Here is a 23,844-nt window from a genome sequence, read left to right as displayed (position 1 = left end):
ACAGTATGTAAATTAGGTACCGTAAGTCTAATACAGCACTAATTTTATACATTTCTTGTGAAAGAAACATTTCTTATTCAACGACCATAAAAATTATTTATATTAATGATGTCTCCAAAGGTCAAGTTATTTTTCTGCAAAAATTCGTTATCAGAAATCGCGGCCGCCGTTTCGTGCGCTGTTCCGCGACGAAAACAAGCTTGAGCAATGGCGTAGTCGAACGGTGCACACTTGGTAAGTAATCCTACAATTTTTTGTTTATAGCATAATTTATACGGATTATTCCCAAAAAATTATACGTGTTTTGGAAATGTTGAGTCGAATTAGTCTAGAATCGGTTAATTTTATGGAAGAAAACCTTTCAAACAGCCGTAGTCCGTAAACTTCACACGTGCCGGGCTGTGAATGGCTCATGTATTTAAGGATTCCTACAACGTGAAACTCGAATAACGTGGAACGAATCTACGCATTATAGGGGGTCTACTGTATATTTTTTTGTACATAATCGGTTATTCGAAATATCAATGTTCCGAACAACCCCAGTCCCCAATTTATTCGGATAATCGATGCTATACTGTATTTTAATAACAACCCACACAGGCGCCTCAATGGCAAAGACCATATAAAATATATTACAGGGCAAATTGCTAAAATTATTAATATGGCTGAATCAGCCTTAAGAGAACAGTCTATCACAGACACAAGTAATGAAGGACTGGCTCTCCTTTTTTCCAAGTCTTATATAGAGGCATAAATATCAAATTTAGCAACAGAAGAAGATATAAAACACGTTGCGGAGGCCACATACAAAATCGGACAGGAAATTAATAACATTAAAGATACAATTAAAACTACTTCTAGCTGGACAACACATGAAGATCTTCAACTAGTTGGTGAGGCTAATAACCGATTAGAGCAGGAAATAAATGATCTTAAAGCTAATGCAAAACCTCCTATCTATAATACTTCTGAATCGACTGACAGTAAGCTATTATACAGCGAAGTTCTTAAATGTAATGGCATCAATAAAAACACTAAAATGCTTCCTATCATACTCTATTGATGTACTCTAAAGACAATAAAGTTGGATCTGAAGGCACCAAAGGGTGCATTAAAGAAAAGATTGATCCTACACAACTTAAGGTTGGGATTAGAGGGATGAGGAAAATCGATAAAGGAGGAATTGCAATAGATGTATCTACCCTACACGAATTAAATATAATCAGGACCGCAATACAGGAAAGTGCACTCAATCTTAACACAATTGTGCCAACTAAGCGAAGACCGAAAGTGTTACTAAAACAAGTGTCCAAAGACTTATCGAAGGAGGAACTTAGTGATTGTATATATGATCAGAATGAGGCTACACAGACCCACTCCATAAGGATACAATTTTATTACGAATTTCAACTGAGATTTGCTATTCGAGGAAGAGGCAGCAGTTCGATAACATGGATTGCAGATGTGTCGCCCAGCATGTTAAAGATTCTCACAAAATTTAGAAAGATCAACGTTGAATAGGTCCACTGTTGGATTGAAGAGCATTTTTCCATCTTGCAATGTTACAAATCTTGTAAGTTTGGACATATTAGTAAAACATGTCAGAAAGAGAAAGAAACATGTAGCCAGTGTTCTGGCAACCATCCTTTTAAAAATTGCCCAGACAGAAACAAACATCCGACCTGTACAAACCGCCACACACATAAGGAGGGAAAAGGTAAGCACAATTCGTTTGATAAAGAAAATTTATAAGCCCATTAAAACTCTGATAATCTCACGTACAGATTATGGGGAATAACTCTATAAGAATTAATTTTCTGCAAATCAATTTACAAAGGTCCATCATCGCAATTACCGCCCTCTGCTGCATTATCACAAAATATGACATAGTTATGGTACAGGAACCATATTGCTCCGGAGGCAAAGCATCCTGTGTTCCTTTCAGACATCTAGTGATGCAGGATACGAGAGACACCCCTTGGGCTGCAGTATTTATACCGAATAATACAATCGCCGTATTTCACCACAGGCAACTTACTACGAAAAATATTGCATGTATTTACAACAAATTTACAGTTTTTATAACCACAAATTTCAATAAATTGATGAGTCTAATTTTTTTTTCTTTAGTATTTTCTATGATGTAACAACGTGACGATAGCTGCCAAGATTTAAATCTTGTACAATTTCCACATCTTGTTTAACAATGATTACATCGAAGGGAAGCTTAATAACATCGAAATCGACTAAATTTTTAGCTGTTTCTTTTTTTGGAATTTTACACCCGAAACCCGTGTAAAAAAGTTGGATTTTTTGGGTCCTTGTACGTAGAATAAACAAAAGATTTTTTAAAAAAATTTCTCGACGTACAAGTTTGTACTTTATTTTTTTTGCATAAGGCACAATACTTTCAACTCGTAAGTACTTTTTTCCATTTTTAAAATAGGACGAAACTTAAAAAAATATACAAACAAATGCAAGGTCTGGTGTTTAAGTTGCAATTTTTTAAGTGTTTAGAAGTATTCCCGGTATTTTTGGACCAGTTTTATGAGTTCTAGCACCCTAAGTTTTCTTGTATTTTTTATTATTTTTAAAAATTTTGATTCTAACTAACGATTTATCGTTTCTTCATTACGACATTCGTAAAAATGCAATTTGGCTTTATCAAAATCCCATTTTGGAGCTTCAAAAAATTGATTTTGAATGGAATAATTTAAAGTTAAGGGTGCCAAAATCCGGAATGTGCCCAACTTTAACCATAGAAGTAGCAATTTGGCAAAGTAAACAAGCTAGTAGCAAGAAATCTCCATGCCTAACGCAGCAAGAATCCATCATGAATCAGGATTTACAATACTAAATCCCACAATTTGCTGAAAATTATGCCAAAAAAATAATCCTGCACAAAATTCATTTTGGAACCCAAGACAACACACAAAAGCTGGTCATTGTTAGTGTCTACGCATCAAAGAGGAAAGATATACATCAGGAATTGCAGATCCTGCAGAACATCCAAGATTTCTTCCACGAACACCATATAATTATTGGGGGTGGTTTTAATGCCTTTTCACCAACTTGGGGCAGCGAGACATTGGATCAAAGGGGGCAGGCCATTGAAGACTTTATGGCACGAAACAACTTCAATATTATTAATGACCCGGATTCTCCCCCAACTTTTGAAGGACCTAATGGGTCTTCTCGAATTGATATCACCTGTGTTTCGTCTAGAAAATTAAAAATTATGACCTGACTTTTGTAGGTCAACGACACACTTAAATTGTGAAGTGAAGTGAAGTGAAGAACGAAAACAAGGAATAGAAGTAGGAGAAAAGAAAGAGAGGAAGGGGAAAGAAAAAGAAAAGAGAAAAAAGGGAAAAAGTGATATGAAAAAGTGACAACTAGAATGTAAGAAATAACATGAAAGGATTTGAAAGAACATAAAAGAGCATAAAAGATGTAGAAAAGAAACAACAGAATTCAAAGACAAAAACTTTTTGAGGCTTTTTAAAACCTTCCTGTTGTATAGTGTATCTTTAGGCAGGCTACCACAATGTCGCGACGTTTTTTGTTTTGTGTGTATTGTTTTATGTTATTCTTGTAATTTGTAAATGTTTTATCATTTCTTATTTGTTAATCTTAATTGTTAATCTCAATTTAATTTTTTTCTATATAATATTCCAATTACATTTATTCACTGTATTCACTTTGTTTCTTGATTCACTTGGTGTGTGTAAACGGCGCCAAGTATGTACTAATTTTTTGTATGTTTCATTAAAAGAATCTGATCTAATCTGATCTGTGTTTCGTCTAATTTGCTTGATGAAATTCAAAATTGGAGGGTATTAATAGATGATAGTCTATCTGATCATAATTATATCTCACTCAGGTTATATAATGAACATGGGAACACTTTCGAAGTTCATCAAAAAATTTATAACATTAACAACGCTAATTGGGAACAATTTTTTGGTTACCTGGATAATTACATTATCCTGAAGTCTGACTTGCAGGACAGGGATGCAGCAGCGGACTTTATCAACCGGCAAATGCATACCATCGGTAACGCCTGTGATTGCACCCTTTCTATTCGCAAGCCAAATAAAAAGGGAGTTCCTTGATGGAATGATGAGTTGGCAGACATGAGATTAAAGACCAACAAAAAACAGGAGACTATTTCAACGCTGCAAAACTCCGGAGAGAGCTTTATTAAAAACTCATTACCTTGAGTATCAAGCAAATTACAAGGCTGCCATCAGAGAATCCAAGATTCAGTCTTGGCGTGAATTCTGATCATCTGCTACATCTGATTCTTGAGGATTTGTTTACAAGTACTTTTTTCGAAACTTACACCCACCTGACTTACAGGATTCACAGAAGGCGTTGACAGCAGTATGGAAAACACGGTTGAACATTTGATGGATGTTACGTGTCCGAAAGATAATTCCCTAATCGATTCTGAATTTCATCAACATATCAGAAATCAAACAGCTACTCATCCACTGGTCTCTTACCCTCCTCCTCAGTTCAGGGTAGTAGAAGTTAATGTGGCTATAAAAAGACTGGCATGCAGAAAGGCATCAGGCCTTAATGTGATCACTAATGATATAATCAAAATGATATTGGAACATCACCCTGAGATCCATTTGAATATTTACAACTGCGGCCTAAGTTATAATGTTTTTCCAACAGCATGGAAGAAAGCAAGACTAATCATGATTCCAAAAACAACATCAGCCAATATTCACACACTAAAGGATTACAGGAACATCTCTCTTCTACCGATGATGGGAAAGGTCCTTGAACGTCTTCTGACAAACAGACTGATCTGGCATTTGGAAACCCAAGGTTACCTGCATCAGAAACAATTTGGATTTCGTCCAGGGAAATGTACGGTTGATGCCATCCTCTCTCTAACACGTAAAATCAGACAGCTTCAGGAAACATATCTTTACGTTCTTGGACTCAGTTTGGACATCGCTGGTGCTTTCAACTCAGCTTGGTGGCCAAAGGTTTTATTTAGGTTTAGGCAAAGCCAATGCCCTGCTTACATTTATAACATGATCAATAAATATTTACAAGAACGCAAGGCTACCTTCGGCATTGGCTCGATCACATTCAACAGGCAAATCATCTGTGGTTGTCCTCAGGGTTCTGTCTTGGCCCCATCCTTGGAATCTTATTTTTAATGATTTCCTATATACAAACCTAGGTGGTGAATGGGCTGTAGCGTACGTGGATGACGCTATGATTCTTATGTGCTCAATCAAGGGCAGAAATAGAAAAAAGGCAACCAACATCATAGCTAAGGCAGTGGAGTGGGGTACAAACAACAAGTTAGATTTTTAGTCCAAAAAGACTAAAGGTATTATCTTTACAAAAACAAGGGCTTCACACCTATACAGAAGGACACCTACGATCCATATGGGAAACACTAGTGTACAGATTGTATCTTCACTAAAATACTTGGGCCTGATTCTACATCACAAGCTCAGCTGGATACCTCGCATACAGTACATCTCTGATAGGACAAACCTACTTTTTAATACCATGTCAAGAGTAGCAAAAAGTAAATGGGGGTTTTGCTAAAAAATAACGAGCATAATATATGATTCGGTATTTATACCAATGATTAGTTACGCTGCTCCAGTCTGGTCTGACTGCCCTGGAATTGTGCATATTGATAGAAAACTACAAAGTACACAACGCAGAGCACTTATTCGTATCTGTAAGGCTTACTCTACAGCCCCCACAAAAGCGTTACAACTTTTGGCTGGAAAACTGCCCATCCAGCTTACCATCAGCTTAATCACACAAAGGTGGCTTATCCGAGACAATCAAATCAACTCGATCAATGGAATACCTTATGATCACATTGAACACACTAAAAAGGGTGTCCCCTGCATTAACCCAGCTTACTGGCCTGACATCGCTGATCAACTCTGGCCCATACAACATCTCACTATATTTACAGATGGCTCAAAGAGCAATACGGCTGTTGGATGTGCCTTTGTAGTATATGCTAATAATGAAGAAACATTCACATATACAACAAGACTTGGGGAAACCTGTTCCGTTTTTCAAGCAGAACCCTGGGTCATTCTTTCGGCCATTAGATGGTGCGACTCCATATATAGTACAACAGAAATAACTATCTTTACAGACTCCTACTCTATGCAAGCCATTCACAACCTCCAGTGGCGTTCACCTATAGTCCACGATATCTTGCTGGAATTGGCCAAAGATATCAACAGGTATGCCATCGTTTGGGTCATTCATTTTATATTGCACTGTGAACGATATGAGGATCAACGCATTCCATTCTATAGGGAATGCCTTCAAGAAGGACATAATTGGCCACCAACTCTACAAAACATTTTTGATAAGAAAATTCTCTGGAAATGTTTTAAAAGGTTTATTAAAAGCACCAGGGCTCTTCTGCCAGACTTCTACAGGAAAGAAAAAATTCTTGAGAATGAAAACAAGAACAGACAAGATGAGTAGGAAGACAGTGAAAAATCGGAAAAGTGATGTTATCAGCGATTAATTGATCGGGCGTGTAGAATTCTTCTGTACATAGTTTAGTTGTCTAGTATTAGTTTAATTTTAGATTCTACATTTAAAAAAATCCCCATTTGTATGTATTGGGTCCTCACGTACGATGTAATCTGTATTATTATATCATAGTAAGCTGATATTTACATTCTCTCTGCGTGTTAAAATTGTAACCAGTTCTTAATGTTATTGTAACATTGCAGTGTTCAAGGCTAGTTTATACCTACCCATATGTAATGGGTTTTGCATTTTACTGTAACCGGACCATTTCTCATAATTGTCAATACTGTATAACGGTCTTGTCAACTTTTGTAATTTTGGTTATTAATAATTTCCGATGCAGCGCTCTGAGGTCCTAATAACTTTTTTTTTCGTTACTTTTCCTCTTTTGCTTTATACTTTTCCCTTCAGAACCCTTTCCTCAACCTTTTCTTCACTCCTTTCTCTTTGTAGTTGGATAAGTTTGCAAAAGCAGACAGCCCTTCCTCCTCCTTTATTATTATTATTATTATTATCGTTTGGGTCAGGGGTCATGCTGGTGTTTCTGGCAACGAGCGGGCTGACCAACTTGCCCGCATGACCTGTGAACTAGAAAGTAAACCAAGCTATAATGCCACTCCCCAATGTCACATTTTATGACAAACAAAAGAAAATGCCTTCGCTATTTGGCAAAGACAATGGGAGGTGCAAAGCAAATGACTTACAAAGAAGTTTTTCCCCAAGGTTTCAGATTCAACTCTTCTAATCATTGACCAAAAATTGGTCCAATTCTATACTGAACATGGGAAGTTTAACCAATATCTTCACAGGTTTGGCAAATCGGAAAACTCATTTTGCGACATTTGTAACGAAACAGATGGAATAAAACACTATCTGTTTCAATGCCCTATGTTGGACGATAAGCGTTTTACCATCACCACTCTACTTCCGCGAGAAGAAAATTGGCCTTGTAGCCTTGACATATTTGTCAAAGACAAAAACTGTTTTGTAGCATTTAAAGAACTAGTATATACTAATTTTAACAGAACTACCGTTAATTAGGTCAGTTTGTCTCAATGGACTGATGTTTTCTCGAACGTGTTTATCATTGATATAATATTTTGTATTATATTATCCTATGTTCATTTGTTAAATTAATAATACCCGATGTATGTTACCATGTATTTATGTAATCAACTCCTATGCAAATTATTTAATGTAAGTACTGTATTTGGCTACTCTGCGGTCAATAATTTGCCAAGTACATTAACTGAACTCTAAAACATATAGCTGTAATCTAACATATTTTTGTTATGTAACCTGTTTTACATGTTACATAACAATGCTTGTAATTATAGAATGCTTGTAAATATTATGCTCTCAAACTCGATGCTCTGCAAAGAGCCGAGGCCGTCTTTGGAAATAAAGATTTATATAAAGTGGTGTGAGCCTAGGACCTTGGGTGGATGCTACACGTATACCGCATCCAATTCTATCCAGGACCGGTTCTGGGCTGTTAGTCGCCCTTGCCCGATTATGTGAATCATGAGTACAGTACAACCCAACCGATAAGAATTTACTGGTATGTTTTTATGATAGTTTGTATAGTTGACAGGAGTTTTAAAAAATCCATTAAAATATTTGATATTTTTATTCCGCTCTCCGATTTTATATTACTAACAGATTTCAACGTTAAACTAGTGATATTACGATTTCGTATATCCCATCTTTAAGGGGATGTAGAAAAAAACGTGTACAATTCTTGTATAATGTTAAAAAATAACCGTTACTTTGACAGCGTCATTTACAACTAAATTTAATGAATGAGAGAGATGCACGAAGTACAAAAAAGTCTAGAATCTATTTTCCTTAAATTTACGATTTATGTATCCATTTGTCATAAAAATTTGTCTTTCCACTTTTTTCCCGAGACTACAAATATTCGAGTACAAAGTAACCGGTTTCGACTTATTTCTACTTAAATTAAGAAATAGTTAAATAATTAAGAGATTAAGGAATTGGGGAAATAAATAAAATCCTGCTGAAAGAACCGGAATTTTACTTAAAAGCTTAACCGACCCAATCTCTAGACGAGTACAGTGGGAACTGATTTCTTCGTAATATTAGACTTAATATAAACAGAAATTTTTCCAGTTCAAGGAGACTGACCGAAAAGTTGTAAATTTTGGAAATTTCCGTGGACACCCGGTCCTAAAACGAATTAGATAGAAAACAAATGACTTATAAGTTTAAAGTATTTAGACTTATACAGCTATGATGAGAAACGTTTAAAATCTACAACAACCCTGTCGCGTCCTTTGAGATATACTAGTGGTGTGACAAAAGAGACATTTGACATTAACCGGTATGGGCACCTTCGGGATTTGGCAGCTTTCGTGCATGCACGCACCACACACCTAGCAGGACCGTCTCTGATTCCACTGGTAGGGAGCTATTTGACTAATTGGTTAAGATTTAAAGGGTAAAGAAGATTTTATGTTATTTTTATGTACGTTTCTTTACAAAGCTGTATTTAATTATAACTTTCTTTAAAAGTACATTCGTACAATTGAAGAATATTTTGTACCAGGTATGTATATCCACCACACATTTTATTTCACCAAGTAAGTTTTTATAATTTTGTTTTTAATTTTAGCCCTTATATCGTGGCTAACGATTCGGAATGTAATTGCGATATTGAAAATTTATTTTAAAAAATTTTTGGCTCGAGATCACATAATTGAAAAGAAAACATTATTAAAAGAGAAAGACCAAATCCTAAGTTAAATATAAACGCTTCAACAAAANTAACCGTTACTTTGACAGCGTCATTTACAACTAAATTTAATGAATGAGAGAGATGCACGAAGTACAAAAAAGTCTAGAATCTATTTTCCTTAAATTTACGATTTATGTATCCATTTGTCATAAAAATTTGTCTTTCCACTTTTTTCCCGAGACTACAAATATTCGAGTACAAAGTAACCGGTTTCGACTTATTTCTACTTAAATTAAGAAATAGTTAAATAATTAAGAGATTAAGGAATTGGGGAAATAAATAAAATCCTGCTGAAAGAACCGGAATTTTACTTAAAAGCTTAACCGACCCAATCTCTAGACGAGTACAGTGGGAACTGATTTCTTCGTAATATTAGACTTAATATAAACAGAAATTTTTCCAGTTCAAGGAGACTGACCGAAAAGTTGTAAATTTTGGAAATTTCCGTGGACACCCGGTCCTAAAACGAATTAGATAGAAAACAAATGACTTATAAGTTTAAAGTATTTAGACTTATACAGCTATGATGAGAAACGTTTAAAATCTACAACAACCCTGTCGCGTCCTTTGAGATATACTAGTGGTGTGACAAAAGAGACATTTGACATTAACCGGTATGGGCACCTTCGGGATTTGGCAGCTTTCGTGCATGCACGCACCACACACCTAGCAGGACCGTCTCTGATTCCACTGGTAGGGAGCTATTTGACTAATTGGTTAAGATTTAAAGGGTAAAGAAGATTTTATGTTATTTTTATGTACGTTTCTTTACAAAGCTGTATTTAATTATAACTTTCTTTAAAAGTACATTCGTACAATTGAAGAATATTTTGTACCAGGTATGTATATCCACCACACATTTTATTTCACCAAGTAAGTTTTTATAATTTTGTTTTTAATTTTAGCCCTTATATCGTGGCTAACGATTCGGAATGTAATTGCGATATTGAAAATTTATTTTAAAAAATTTTTGGCTCGAGATCACATAATTGAAAAGAAAACATTATTAAAAGAGAAAGACCAAATCCTAAGTTAAATATAAACGCTTCAACAAAAAAATTTGTTCGACATTTTCACGACAAAATGGCTCTGTAAATGCATAAAATAGCAAAAATTGTTTTGTGTGGGTTTGCCTGCTATTTTCAAATGAAATTACTGTGTGGAATAAGAGTGGCTTTGACGATTTAGCTGGCAAAAGATACGAAAAATCGTCGATTCTTTCGTATTTGAAACAATTTGGAAGTCAAAGCGGAATAGAATTTAACATTAGTAAATAATATAAAATAAATATTGAAAATTGTAACGAGATAGTTACGGCTAATAGATATATTTAAATTAATAGATGTTATATGTTTTTATTAAAGCAAGAATCGGTATTTAGATATTTAGAACTATTAATAACCATTTATTAATTATGTCAGATAAATAATTTATTAAAAATTCACTTAAAGAATTAACTGATTGCCCCTAGAAGTCGGCTTCTTACGGAAACACAGTATTCCTATCATCAAACATCACAGCTTTCCTATTTTTACAGAAACACAGCTTTCCTATTTTTCACTATTCGGCCGAATACCGAATACCTAAAAACAGGAGTAATAAATAACAAAAACACACTAAATTAATCATTTTGTTATTTAGATTTAATGTTATCGAGTTAGTGTTGTTTGTTTATAATATCAATTAAATTAAAATATCCACAACCGTGAGGCAGATAATAGTGACGGATTATCAGACCTTTTCATACTTATGTAGTAACCTTTTGTGTTTATTAAATTTTTTTTCACTTTAATCTCTGAGCGTTTGTGCCCATCATTTGGTCTGATAAGCCCTCACCATTATCTGCCTCACGGTTGTAAATATTTTAATTTAATTGATATTATTATATCAAGGGCTAGAAGCAACTTTTGTAATAATTTAGTTGTTTGTTTATATTTATTTATAACTTGTAACATGCACAAAATAAAAATGAAAATAATATTAGTCACATGTATTCACAATTTATAATTACAAAGATCAGCACACGTACACGTCTATCGTTGGAGAATCCTCGCACATCTGAGGGTCTGACCCTGCCTATCCTTCTTTTTAAGCGCTCGTCTTTGCTCTTCCCTTTCTCTTTCCTCTATCGCTCTAATCCATGTATGCCTGTGCATACATCATAATACGCGCTCACGATACTTTCGATTCGTCACTTTTCCGTCGTAGAGTTCCCATTTTACAATTACGTGACTCAGCCTGGTGATAACGGAGAAAAGAGACAGATAGGACGTCGATATAAGTCACAGTTATGATTTCACAGATTCGAGACAGCTTGATAGCCCGAACGGCCCCAGGCTTTCGCCCGTGCACGCTAAGTGACTTTCATTACAAGCATTTAGCTTTCCGAAGTCTATGACAACAATTGTTTGGCATTGACGGCCGCGAATTTCGTGCCAATAAGCTGCCTCGACTTGTTCGATTATGTTATCAACTCAATTTCATATTTATTTTCACATTTTCACTTCGCGGTCCTTCTCTGTTCTTTTTCCGTTATTTACACGTGTAGGTCATTTCATTGTTATCCACATTTGATATCATCATTTATCACATACTTCCATGACACTCTTGTCTGTCCGCTACAACTGCCAAGAATTAACGCGATTGGCGAAGCGTAGTGACAGCGGGCCAATAGAGAGCAGGATTTTTTTCATAATGCGGTTTGCGCGCCAATTTTCGTACGTGCGTTAATCGAGCCGAATAGTTTGGCCGAATATTCGGTATTCGGCCTGAGGCCGAATATACGTTACAACACTAAAAATTACATTAAAAAAAGTTACCGGCGAGTACAAATTATGTTTTATCACGTTTATGAGGGTGCCAAGATTAAATATTTGGTAATTTTTTCGGGAACCATGCTTGGTTTGCAGATTACCGTTTGATATTCGCCTGTGAATAGTATAGTACGTTGAACATGACATTAGAAATAACATTAACTTATCATATTTGCAATTTCATTGGTCAACTATCTTAAACATGACATTAATAGGATAAACAACTAAACTGTTTATGTGGTTTTCGTTTTAATCTTTGTTGTCTTTAATTTTTACCCTGTCAAAGCCGTCTTATTCGCTAGTAAATTGATAAATGTGCACATGCACACCTTAATCGGCACGTTTTGCTTACTGAACTACTTATGCAACAAACAATATCATAACAAACTTAGCGAAATTTGTATTATTCCAACTTGCAGATAAGCAAACTAGTCATAATATCATTCATTAAATTCAATAGTAAGCATTTAAAACGAATTTTTGCTTGTATCAATTAAAATGCTATGAAATTTATATGTTACTTTACATATTGAAAAGATATGAATTAGAACACTGTTAATTATAAATTTAGAAGTTTTTAAATCTAGTACACGTTCGTTAGTCTGTTGCGAATTACACAGGAGAGTCTTGGTTTTGAAAACGCAAAAATATTGTAAACTTTACTAATTAATACAAAATTTCATAAAGTAGTACACACCTGTTTTCTGTAAACATTACGGTGCATTCTGTAACAACACACTCTGCTGCAAATTAATGATCTGTTTAGGCATGAAATTTACTCTCGTCTCAGTCTTAGAATTAAACATTACATAGATATACTGTATCAACATTCTATTTCCCTTCTGTAATGTATGTAGTTCTGTTATTTTCCTTCAGTAATATAAAAGCATTTTCAATTTCTGTTTAGAATGTGGTTCCGGATTTTTAGCGCAGCACGTGTCTAAATACATTCAGAATAGCAGAATATTAGCATTCCCGGTTATAACAGATATTTACGTGAATAACCTTATACTGTGTTTTCAAAACAAAAAATAATAATAATTGTTTCAACAACATTACATTGATTCATAGTTGTACAAAAGTTCTAAACTAATCTTTTCATTGAAATATTGTATTCAATTTTTAGGTTTCATTGCAATTTCATTTCAGAGAATGGAACCAGGAATTGCGGAAAAAGAATTCAAGCATACTGAAGGCTTTATTACGTTTTGTTGGTTGGAAATACTTAATAATTATTCTACTTGTACTCATTCAGGTATTAAGACAACTGATTTCAAAGACATAATGTTCTGAAATAATTGAAATAATAACTAATACTTATGTTCTTCCGCAGATGACAGTGTTAGTTGCCGGCCAAGCATACTTAGTAGGATTAATAATAAATTATTTTGAAAACAGACAGGAACGGAATCAATACAAGGTCTATGCTACAGTTGCGGGATTTTTTATTCTACTTGCGATTTATTTCTGTATATATAATATTAGTGCGTTTATAACTGAATTATATGGAATGAAGTTAAAGATAGCTTTTTGCACTCTTATATATAGAAAGGTGAGTAGCTATTATAATGTGTTATAAGTATTAGATTCATATTCTTTTTACGTTAGTGTATTTTTCTTAAATGGATCGAAGAAATTAAAGACAAATGCAAACTATTTGTAAAAGAATTTTTCAGCAATCGATAGTTCTGAAATTTTACTTTGTAAAATAGTTTGAAATATATTATAAAAAAATGAAATCGCAATTTATATACACCATATACAATAATTTATTTTGTCAAGAATAAGGTTTCGTAATCAATAAGCTTTTCTATGTGTGACTACAATAATTCTGTATTAGCAAATTACTTTTCGTCCATATATTACTAAATTTGTATACGTAAGCGCTACGTTTTGGCTCTATAAAAGACTTATTTGGCGCAGCTGGAAAACTTGTAGTAGTAATAAAAATAACTATCGTAGTAAAAGTACATTTTTACATTACATTATTATTTATTAACGTATTGGTACAATACATACTCGGTACCGCTAAACATAGCCGAGTGGGAACTACAGTATATACAAATAGCAAAAAGATACAGTAAAGTATAGGGTATTTAATTACAGTATTGTAACAACAAGTAAGGTGTGGGGAGTACAGTGAAAAGTGGGTTGTAACTAGAGGCAGTAGAATATATTACAATACGAAATAGTATATACAGATGGTTTAGTTCCTAGTGGCAAGAGGGGCAATTGCCTCATGTTTCTTTACAAGTTGATGGAAAAGCTTGAAGAGTATTTTATTATTTAGAAGGTCACTGTGTTGGCAAGGCCAATAGATGTTCATACTTTGGGCGGTCACTTTGATGGCAAGACTTTCGGTCTGAAGGGAGATACAGCTGAATAAATGGTGGTCAGAGTTGTCGGTCTAGCTGCATATGGCACATAAAGGGGTACTTTTATTGGTAAATCTGTGCAGGTAGTTTGAGAACTTTCCATGGTCTGTTAGGAACTGCGTGAGGTGATAGTCAGGAGTCACCCATTTGTATTTGTCGTGATAGTCGATGATGTTAGGAATATACTTGTAGGTGGTTTCGTTGTGTCGTTGAGACCAAGATGATTGCCAGCGACCTAAGACATCCTTGTACATAATTTTTCTCACCATGTCGTGACTGATTTTGTTGTAGATGATGGTAAGGGAGTCATCAACAGCCGCGGCCTTCGCCAGCTGATCAGCCTGCTCATTCCACTCGGTGTTCTGGTGCCCCCGGGTCCAAGTAATATGGTATCAGTTGCTGGAGTGAAGGATTAAGTGCCGGATGGATGTGGCTATTGGATGGAGTTTGGTGCCACAGATTAGTTCGATGGCAGAGGAGGAGTCGGTAATGATGTGAATGCTGTTTTCCGTGTACCTTTGCTCAATCCAGTTAATGGCCATATTTATGGCTAGAATTTCAGATTGGAAGGCAGTACAGGTGTTATGAAGTCTGTTCTGTTGTGAGTAGATTTCCATATTGTTGCAGCAGGCAACAAAAGCACAGCCTATTAAGTTGTTGTGGCCAGAGCTATCCGTATAGATGACAAGAACAGGATTGAGGGGTGGGCTGTTACCAATAAGGTTGTTGATATGGGGAGGTATGGCCTGAGTGTAAGGACTCAGATATTCATAATTACAGGCCAGGATGTTGCAAGTTAGAGTGGAGATATCATTCCCATTCTTGAGGCTCCAGATACTTCGTTCCATCCTGATGATTTCAGTGATAGGGGTTTGCGAGAGATCACTTGCAAACTGCTATTTGGAGCAGTACGATATGCTCTTGTTATTAAAAGGAGTGCTTTTCGTTAGGAGGAGATCAACTTTCTATGTAGATGTACCTTCTGAGTGGCGTCTCCCCAGCAAAGACAGCCATAGGTGATGATGGGGACGTAGATATGGTCGTATATGACACTGAGCGCCTCAGAATTGAGGCCCCAGCCTTTCCGCGCAATCTGCGAGAAGGCGTGAAAAATTAGGCTAGTGCGTTTGGCGATGTATTTGATATGAATGTCCCAGCTGAGACGAAAGTCCAGCCAGACGCCAAGGTATTTAATACATTTTTCGACCTTAATAGATTGGTTATTCATTCTCACAGTTGGGGTGCGGAGGTACAGGATAGGTTTACCTGGTTTGTTATAGACAATACTGGTGGTTTTGTTTGTATTGAATAGAAGTTTCTGGCGAGTACCCCAATGGTAGATCCTGTCAAGGATCTCGCTGCTACGCTGTTCCAAGACTGGGATCTTCCTCCAATCAAGATAAGGACGTCGTCAGCGTAGGCAGTTGTGGCGTCCTGACTGAAGTCTTCTTGTAGGAAAGCGTTAAAGGTTAAGTTCCACAGAAGCGGCCCACAGACCGACCCCTGTGGGCAGCCACGCTCTACTTCTCGTTCGACAAAATGGGTTACATACTGTAGAACAGCTTTGCGGTCATGCAGGTAATCCTTAAGGAGGTTGTAGATGTTGGCAGGGCAAGCAGCATTCCTGAGCTGGTAAAGGACGAACGGCCACCAGGCACTGTCAAACGCCTTTGATATATCAAGGCTGATGGCCAGAACGTACTTATAATTGTCCAGCAAGTTCTTGATGGAATGGACAGCATGGTTAACGGCATCATTGGTAAAGAGTTGAGGCCTGAAGCCGAACTGAGTACTGTTAAGTAAAGAATTGTGTTCAATATGCCAAGTTAGACGGTCAGTGAGGAGACGTTCTAGAACTTTGCCAAGTATAGGTAGTAAGGAGATTGGCCGGAGGTCTTTTGGCCTGCCAGGTTTTGGCACGGGCACGATTTTAGCAGTTTTCCACTTGCGGGGAAAGATACCTGAGTACAGGCAGATGTTAAGCATGTCTGTTAGTTGCTGGGGAATGAGGTTCCAGATTTTCTTTGCTAGCTTGGCGTTAATACCGTCAATGCCGGGAGCTTTGCCCTCTTTTAGTTTTTTGAAAGCGTTGTCTATTTCGTGGTAGTTGAATTCAGGGGAGTTGTCTGTATTAATAGGGATGTTCACAGTATCACGAATAGAGCTTTGCCAAGGTGTGTCATTGTCAGTGCTGTCACTAATACAGAAGTTGTCCATGTGTTGATGCAAGGTGTTCATAATGCAGTCGTTGGGGGGTTCAGTGTCTTCGTTGAAAAGTATCTGTATCCTCCGTAGCTTGTCGGTGCACATCCTGGTAAGGTAACCTCAGGGATTGGTAGATGCAGCAGTGCAAAACTGCCGCCAGGAGTTGATCTTTGCCTCTTTGATTTCCTTCTTGTACAGGGTCTGGTGATTGTGGTATTGTTGCTTGAGGTTGGTGCGAGTTGGTTTGGTTCTTCAAGTTTGATATCTTCTTCTGAGGGTGTTGTCGGTCCTACGCAGGTCGGTGAGTCATGTGTTCCACCAAGGCACAGATTTACGTCTTGGGGTAGGTTTTGGAATAAATCTGTCCCAGGCGTTTTCGATTTCGTTGATGTTGTGCTCAAGGGTGTGCCTAATATTATCTGTGCTGTGGTGACTGCAGTCAGTCATGCTGATAATGTTGGTATTAAGGTAATTTTTAATGTCATCCCAGTTAGCGATGGACAGATTATACCTGTGATTGGTCAGGGCAGTGGAGTTGGACGTGCTGTTACTGCTGGTGTTCTTCAATAGGTATGAGATGTGGGTGTGGTCACTGAGATTACTTTCGTTATGCACTCGCCAATTCTCCAGATCATCAGCACAGTCCTGGCTGCAGGCAGTGACGTCGATCCAGTTCTTTCCTTGACTGGATATGTAGGTCAGTGGAGAAAGTGGGATGTTAAGTAGCACAAGTCCATTAGATGTGATGAATTCTTCAAAGATTTCCCCCCGCTTGTCTTGTTGATTTCCACCCCACATCGGCGAGTGGGCGTTTATGTCCACGGCGAGGATGAATTTGACGTTATTGAATTTATTTAGGATGTTCTGGATCATGTTGACAGTGTTTTCCATGCTGATGTCACGTGGACAATACATATTGATAATGATGTAGGTGCTTTTGTTGTATTTGATCTCATTACAAATTAGGTACTCGTTGGATAAGTTTTTGTGGTGAAGAGTCGAAAAGGCGGGATTCGTAATAACATTTATGGCCCAGGGATATGAGTTGGTGCCCTTGAGGATTGTACAATAAGTGGGCAGACAGGATGGTTTATTCTGCAAGCAATATCGCTCCTGAATAATAATAACATCGTATTTGTGATATTTAGAAGCGAGGAGGGAGGTAGAAGCAATGCCTCTTCTCAAATTTATTTGCAAGAAACTAATACCGTTGTTGTGTTTAAGATCCATAATCGGTTTGGGAAATTATGTTGTCTTTAACACGTAGAAATGCTGGGCAGGAACAGTCCCTAGCATTGTGCTTGGTAATAATATTTTTTCCATGTTGGCAATTGATGCACCTGGGCTCAGCATTTTTGTTTGGGCATTCTCTGTAAGTATGATTGCCAGCGCACTGGCTACATGTGGCAGTGCCCATAGAATTTTGCGGAGTGCCCATACCTGCAACACCAGAAGCATTGCAGGACTGGGCAGAAATCGGCCACCCTGCACTGAGACCAGTCAAGGCTAACTTTCCTGGTTATAAGTAGATGCTTTCTCACCTGTGGAGATACCTCCACAACCCAGCTGTGAAATGGTGTCTCCTTGTGTCTGATATTGTATTTTACTTTAAACTGGTCATTGAATTTTTTTTCTGAGTAGCTTTCATTGATGATAGAATTTTGGTCATAAATATATTTTGAAAGGTCACTGCGTTTTAGTTCTGCTGGCACAGAGTATACAGCGATATGAGGGTTTCGTTTCTTGGGTCTTTTTGTCAGAAGCTCAGGTAGGTTGTACGCTATACACTTCTCAAGAATGGTGGTGTCCTCCTTGCGAGTTAGTTCCATTGCGAGACCACCCTGTCTGATTTTGCGGATTCTCTCCACACCAATTTGTAACTGAGAAGGCTTTAATTTCTTTTGTATTACGTTGCGAAGGTTTTCACTGTTTGAGTTGTCATCGCTGCCATATACCAGCAGCACATCCTTTTGACAGTGAGGAATCTTGGCCACTTGTTTCGAGTGAGCCACAATGCCGGATTTTAGAATAGTGCTGTTAGATGGTAGAGATGATTTAGCAGGTTGTGACCCAGTGATAGTGGTAATCTCATTGAGTTTGCCTAACACTTCTTTTTGAGAGTTAATAATAACCTCATTGTCTTTATTAATCAGTTTATCGATTTTGTTAGATATCTCACAAATGGAATTGTCAACCGAATGTCCCATAAAAATGTTGATGACACGTTCCACACATCTAGTGATGAAATCGGCATGCTTTTTGGTTCCTATTTTGGCACATTCATTATCGGCGATATAGCCTATAAGTTCATGAAGAACATCAAATGCAGCGTCATGTGAGCTTAAAATACCAGGAGCTTCGTGCCCCGACATTATAAGAGTGAAAAATAAGAAGAAAAGTGAAGAACGCTTATTGGTTAAACAATACGCCGAAGGGCTGACTCGTACCCCGAACGGTTACGAGGAACGCCGAAAAAATACGATATACCCTAATCAGCTACAGCAAACGCCGAGGGGTTGCAGCTTCCGCCGAAAAATGCAGCGGCACAACCGAAAATACTACCCGCCGGTCGGCTGTAAACACGCCGATCGGCTAGCACATCACGAGGTGGGAGAACAAAGGCTTTTGTGTGAAACAAAAATTCGCACGTCGATGGCGGCGTTAATATAGTAACTCGAATAAAAAGTAACAAACCACAAAAAACGGGACGTGAGGCGCTACCATCCACAATGACTGTGCCCCTAAAAAAATAATTAAAAAAAAAAAAGAAAAAAAAGCCCGTTAAGTCTGTAGATGGTCCCGAAATATAGGACACAACCGAAGCATTACCAAGAGGACCTGTGGACGAAAATTAATAAATAATATAGTGAAGTAACTGGAAAAATGTCCCGAATTAAACAAGACAACCGGCGAAAACGGAAACCACTTGGATCCCTAGTTACGATCAAACAAAGTTGACCACGTGGCTTCAACCAAAAAAACCGATAACCCGCAAAAATAGGTCGGTTTGAAAAAAACATCAACGGCGTTTAACAGCGCACGTTGTAAGTAATAAACGATGTAAAAAACGCTTACCCGTGACAATTTTTTATCGAAATATCTTAAGACTAAAACGGAGCACAAAAACCAAAGTGGCTGACTCATCCGTAGTAAAAGTAAGCAAACTTCTTACAGGAGTAAAAACATTAAAAATACAGGAGACCCACCTATAACGCGGGTTCATATAATGCGGATTCGTATATCGCGGCGAAAAAATTGCGACTGTATTCGTATAAAGACGCTAAAAAACTCATAAAATGCGGTAAAACGTCATCGCCGACTCGTGTCGCGACAGGATTGCTCGAATCTGGACCAATAGTGGACGAGCAGTTGAACTACTTTCACGCTACAGAAAGTTTAGGCGGGTAAGTTGAGTTTACTATCGTCTGTACAGTATATAGGCCTAAATTAGGTACTGTAAGTCTAATACAGTACTGTAATTTTATACATTTCTTGTGAAAAAAAATCATTTCTTATTCAATGGTCATAAAAATTATTTTTATTAAGGATGTCTCCAAACTTCAGCGAATTTTTCACAGAAAAATAACTTATTAGAAAACGCGCCCGGCGTTTGGTGCGCCGCTCCGCGACAAAAACAAGCTTAAGCAATTGCGTGGTCTAACGGTGAACACTCGGTAAGTAATCCTACAATTTTTTGTTTATAGCATGGTTTATACGGATTATTCTCAAAAAATTATACGTGTTTTGGAAATGTTGATTGAAATTAGTCTAGAATCGATTAATTTTATGGAAAACACTTTTCAAACAGCCGTAGTACGTAAACTGCACACGTGTCAGGCTGTGATTGGCTCATGTATTTAAGGATTCCTACAACGCGAAATTCGCATAAAGTGGAACGTATCTACCGCATTATAGGGGGTTGACTATATTACAATTTGTCTTAACAGAATTTGGCGTTTATGCAAAAACCTGTAATAAAATTATTTTACGTTATCGAATGTTAGCCAGTTTTGAATAAGCGTATAAAATTGAATTGTAGTACAATCTTTAATTACATCTCTAATTTAAATATACATTTGGTTTTAGAAAGAAAGCAAATTAAATACAAAATTAGATGTGTTTTTCGAAATTTGTTTTAATATATCATTTTGAGGAATTGTTCTTCTTATCTTAATATAGCGTTGATTCATAGTTTTACAATCTGTATAAATGTATATACAGTCTTTCTTTCTATATCTATATATACATCTTGGAGGCCGAGCGATGAAGGTGGCAGCTAACGCTCTGCGGGATTTGGGTTCGTATTCGAACGGGTCAAAAAGTTCCCAGGAAATTTTCGGGGGTGGTTGGTATAACGATATCAATCACATGGAATTGTCATTTTGTTGGATGCAGTTTGGAAAAGACACCCCTGTTCAGCTGCTGAAAACTTTTTTAAAGCAGTGGCCCTCTATGAAGTCATGGGAATTTCTTATTTAATTAATAATTATTATTGAAAGAGTATTATGAATTGTCATATGCTAAGTATTGCTATTACGTTTATAAAATAAACTCAAAAGAGTTTAACTGCAAAATACCAAAAAAAAGTTGATGATGATTTATAACTTAGACAAATGTATACTGTTAGAAAATTTAATCAATTAGATTGAGAACTTTACGAAATATTATTCTCGTATTTTTTTTTATTTAATTACGATATAATTTTCTCAAAATATTTATTCTATATAAAACTTTTATTTGTAGGCAATTAGGCTAAGTCCTTCGTCTCTGGAAAGATCGAATGTGGGACAAATGGTAAATCTTCTAGCAAACGACGTCAGCAAGTTTCTAAATGTAAGTTAAAGACAATTTTCTAAATAACATGTTTGATAAATGTATACCACGTGAACACGTATATTTCGCCGGTGTATTATATAAACTCGACAAAAACATTTCGGACAAAAAGTTATTTTAAAAGTCGTTTTAATATATTTTCAGTAATATCGATGAGAAAAAATTTTTAAGCTTATGATCTATACTAATATAATAAAGAGGTAATGTTTGTATGTATGTTAGTTTGTATGCAGCAGGTAATCTCCAAAACTACTCATCCGATTTCAAAAATGTTTTCACCAATATTTAGAATGAAACTTCAGGATGGACACAGGCTGTATATTATTCCGTTAAACATGGGAGATGGACAGTTTTTTACGGTAAGCCTTACGGGGAAGGCTTACCGTAAAAAACTCTGCTTCTATTTATACTATTTTAGATGCGGTTTTTTGCATTTTTGATTGCGTTTTAATAGAGTACGTCAACAGAATGTACATAAAGAAGGGATTTTTCGATATTCCCCCTTGGGGAAAAGGACAGGATTAAGGCTTACTGTGAAGAACTTCACTTCTATTATACTATTTTAGATGCGGGTTTTTGCGCTTTTGATTGCGTTTTAATAGGGTACGTCAAGAGAATGTACACTAAGAAAAAATTTTTCGAAAAATTTTCCCTCACGGGGGAAGTGTTATACATTTATAATAGATACATTTTGAGCCACAACAAGGCGTGGCGGGGTCTGCTAGTTAGTTTAAGCTGAACTTTGATTATAAGTAAGTATTTTTACAAATGACTTCATACAATCGTTCGTTATGTCAACAAAAGACTGTCGTTCGTTTCGAGTGATTTTACCCCAAAATTTCTTGACTTTTTGATTAAACCATCCAGATTTTCTTGAGGACTTTTCATTAACACGTTTTTAATTTTACATCACATATTCTTTATAGGGAAAAGTCAGATCTGCTAATATTAAAACATTAAAATGCCCATGTTTAATGTTTCATATTACGTTGGGCCAGCCAAGTGTCGACGGTTTTAGAAGTGTGGCAACTGCACTATTCTGCTAAAAACTAATAGTCCGCGATATAGTAAATTTTTAATGATGGTAGCAGGTTTTCGTCAAGAATTTGTAAGTATTTCGCTGCATTTATTGATTCCCTTTGTTAGTTAAAAGGAAAATTTCTCACATCTTCGCTGACACGCAACCCCACAGTATACTGCTTGCTGCGACTTTTATACTGCGCAATACACAGTCATAATTGAATGCCTCTTTTCTTATTCTGATGACTTTAATTTTTATAATTGCTTTTAATGCAGACTCGAAACTTCGCGTGATCATTATAAATAACCTGCTTTCACTGTTGTTGTATCCGGCATTTCTGCTTTTCGGCACTCTTAAATCTCTCTTTTATTTGTGTTTTTGTGAGAAGAGGATTTCGCCTTTATCTACGTAAACAAATTACACGTGACTATTGTTATTAAAAATTAGTATCAATTTCTTACTTGATTTAAGCTGTAGCCAAGTTTCTACTGTTTGATACCAGTTCTCTTTGTTACTTTTTTTCTAGTAATTTTATTCTATTCGTTCACTAACTCGGCGAATAATGCACCTCGATTTTTAAAAATAATGTTACGAAGGTCAGTCTGATCTGTTTTTATCATAGTTATTGGCCATCCAGTTGATTTTTTACATAAATTTTACTAGTTTTTTGATATTTTGAAACAATTCTCTACACTGTGTACTTAGGAATTTTTAATCGTTTCACAATTTATTGAAATGATTGGCCCATTTCTATTAAAAGTAAAAATCAGTTCGTTTACATGAACACAGCTTTTCCTTCTAAATACGTAAAAATAACTACGGTAGGGCCTTAGGCCGAGACTTCACTAGCGTAAAAAAACCCTCGCCTTAAAAGCTTTTAATCACGTGAGCGTTCTCGCTTGGATTTCGGTGGAGGTTCGGCTAGCGAAGTTTTTACGGCAACAGTGCTGCCCCACGTGTCGAAAGTAAATATTACTTTGCACGTGAATTGGTGGAAACTTAAGCATCGCAGCTTGATTGTTCATAATTGTCATAGGTCATCAAATGTTTTAATTGGATCAGATGCAAGCTGATATGATGTTTCAGCTTTTTGCTGAACAATTTTCATTGCTTTCTGCACTCCTGAAGCTAAAGCGACAGAAGCATCGTTTTTGGGTGAGACCTTTTGTTTCGGAATAGAAGTTCCTTAGGTTATCATAATACTGTACACTTATGCGTGAACTTCGTTCTCGAGACCAGGAATATTATTATGAGTTACTAATAAATCAAGATTATCCCAAAATCTCTTCA

The 23,844-nt window shown here is 36.5% G+C and overlaps 1 protein-coding gene across 1 annotated transcript in view; it reads left to right on the top strand.

The window, feature by feature from the left end:
• The window catches only part of LOC111639491 (multidrug resistance-associated protein 4-like), a 114,293-nt gene that overhangs the window by 17,868 nt on the left and 72,581 nt on the right, over positions 1-23,844 (top strand). The window contains exons 3-5 of the mRNA XM_023385382.1: positions 13,270-13,375; positions 13,454-13,672; positions 21,444-21,533. Coding sequence (XP_023241150.1) covers positions 13,270-13,375; positions 13,454-13,672; positions 21,444-21,533 — 415 coding nt within the window. The remainder of the gene's footprint in view (positions 1-13,269; positions 13,376-13,453; positions 13,673-21,443; positions 21,534-23,844) is intronic.

Source organism: Centruroides sculpturatus, unplaced genomic scaffold (genome assembly GCF_000671375.1).
Source record: "Centruroides sculpturatus isolate CEXI.00-Female unplaced genomic scaffold, Cexi_2.0 scaffold1188, whole genome shotgun sequence".
NCBI lineage: Eukaryota > Metazoa > Arthropoda > Arachnida > Scorpiones > Buthidae > Centruroides > Centruroides sculpturatus.
This window is presented reverse-complemented; position numbering and strand designations above follow the sequence as displayed.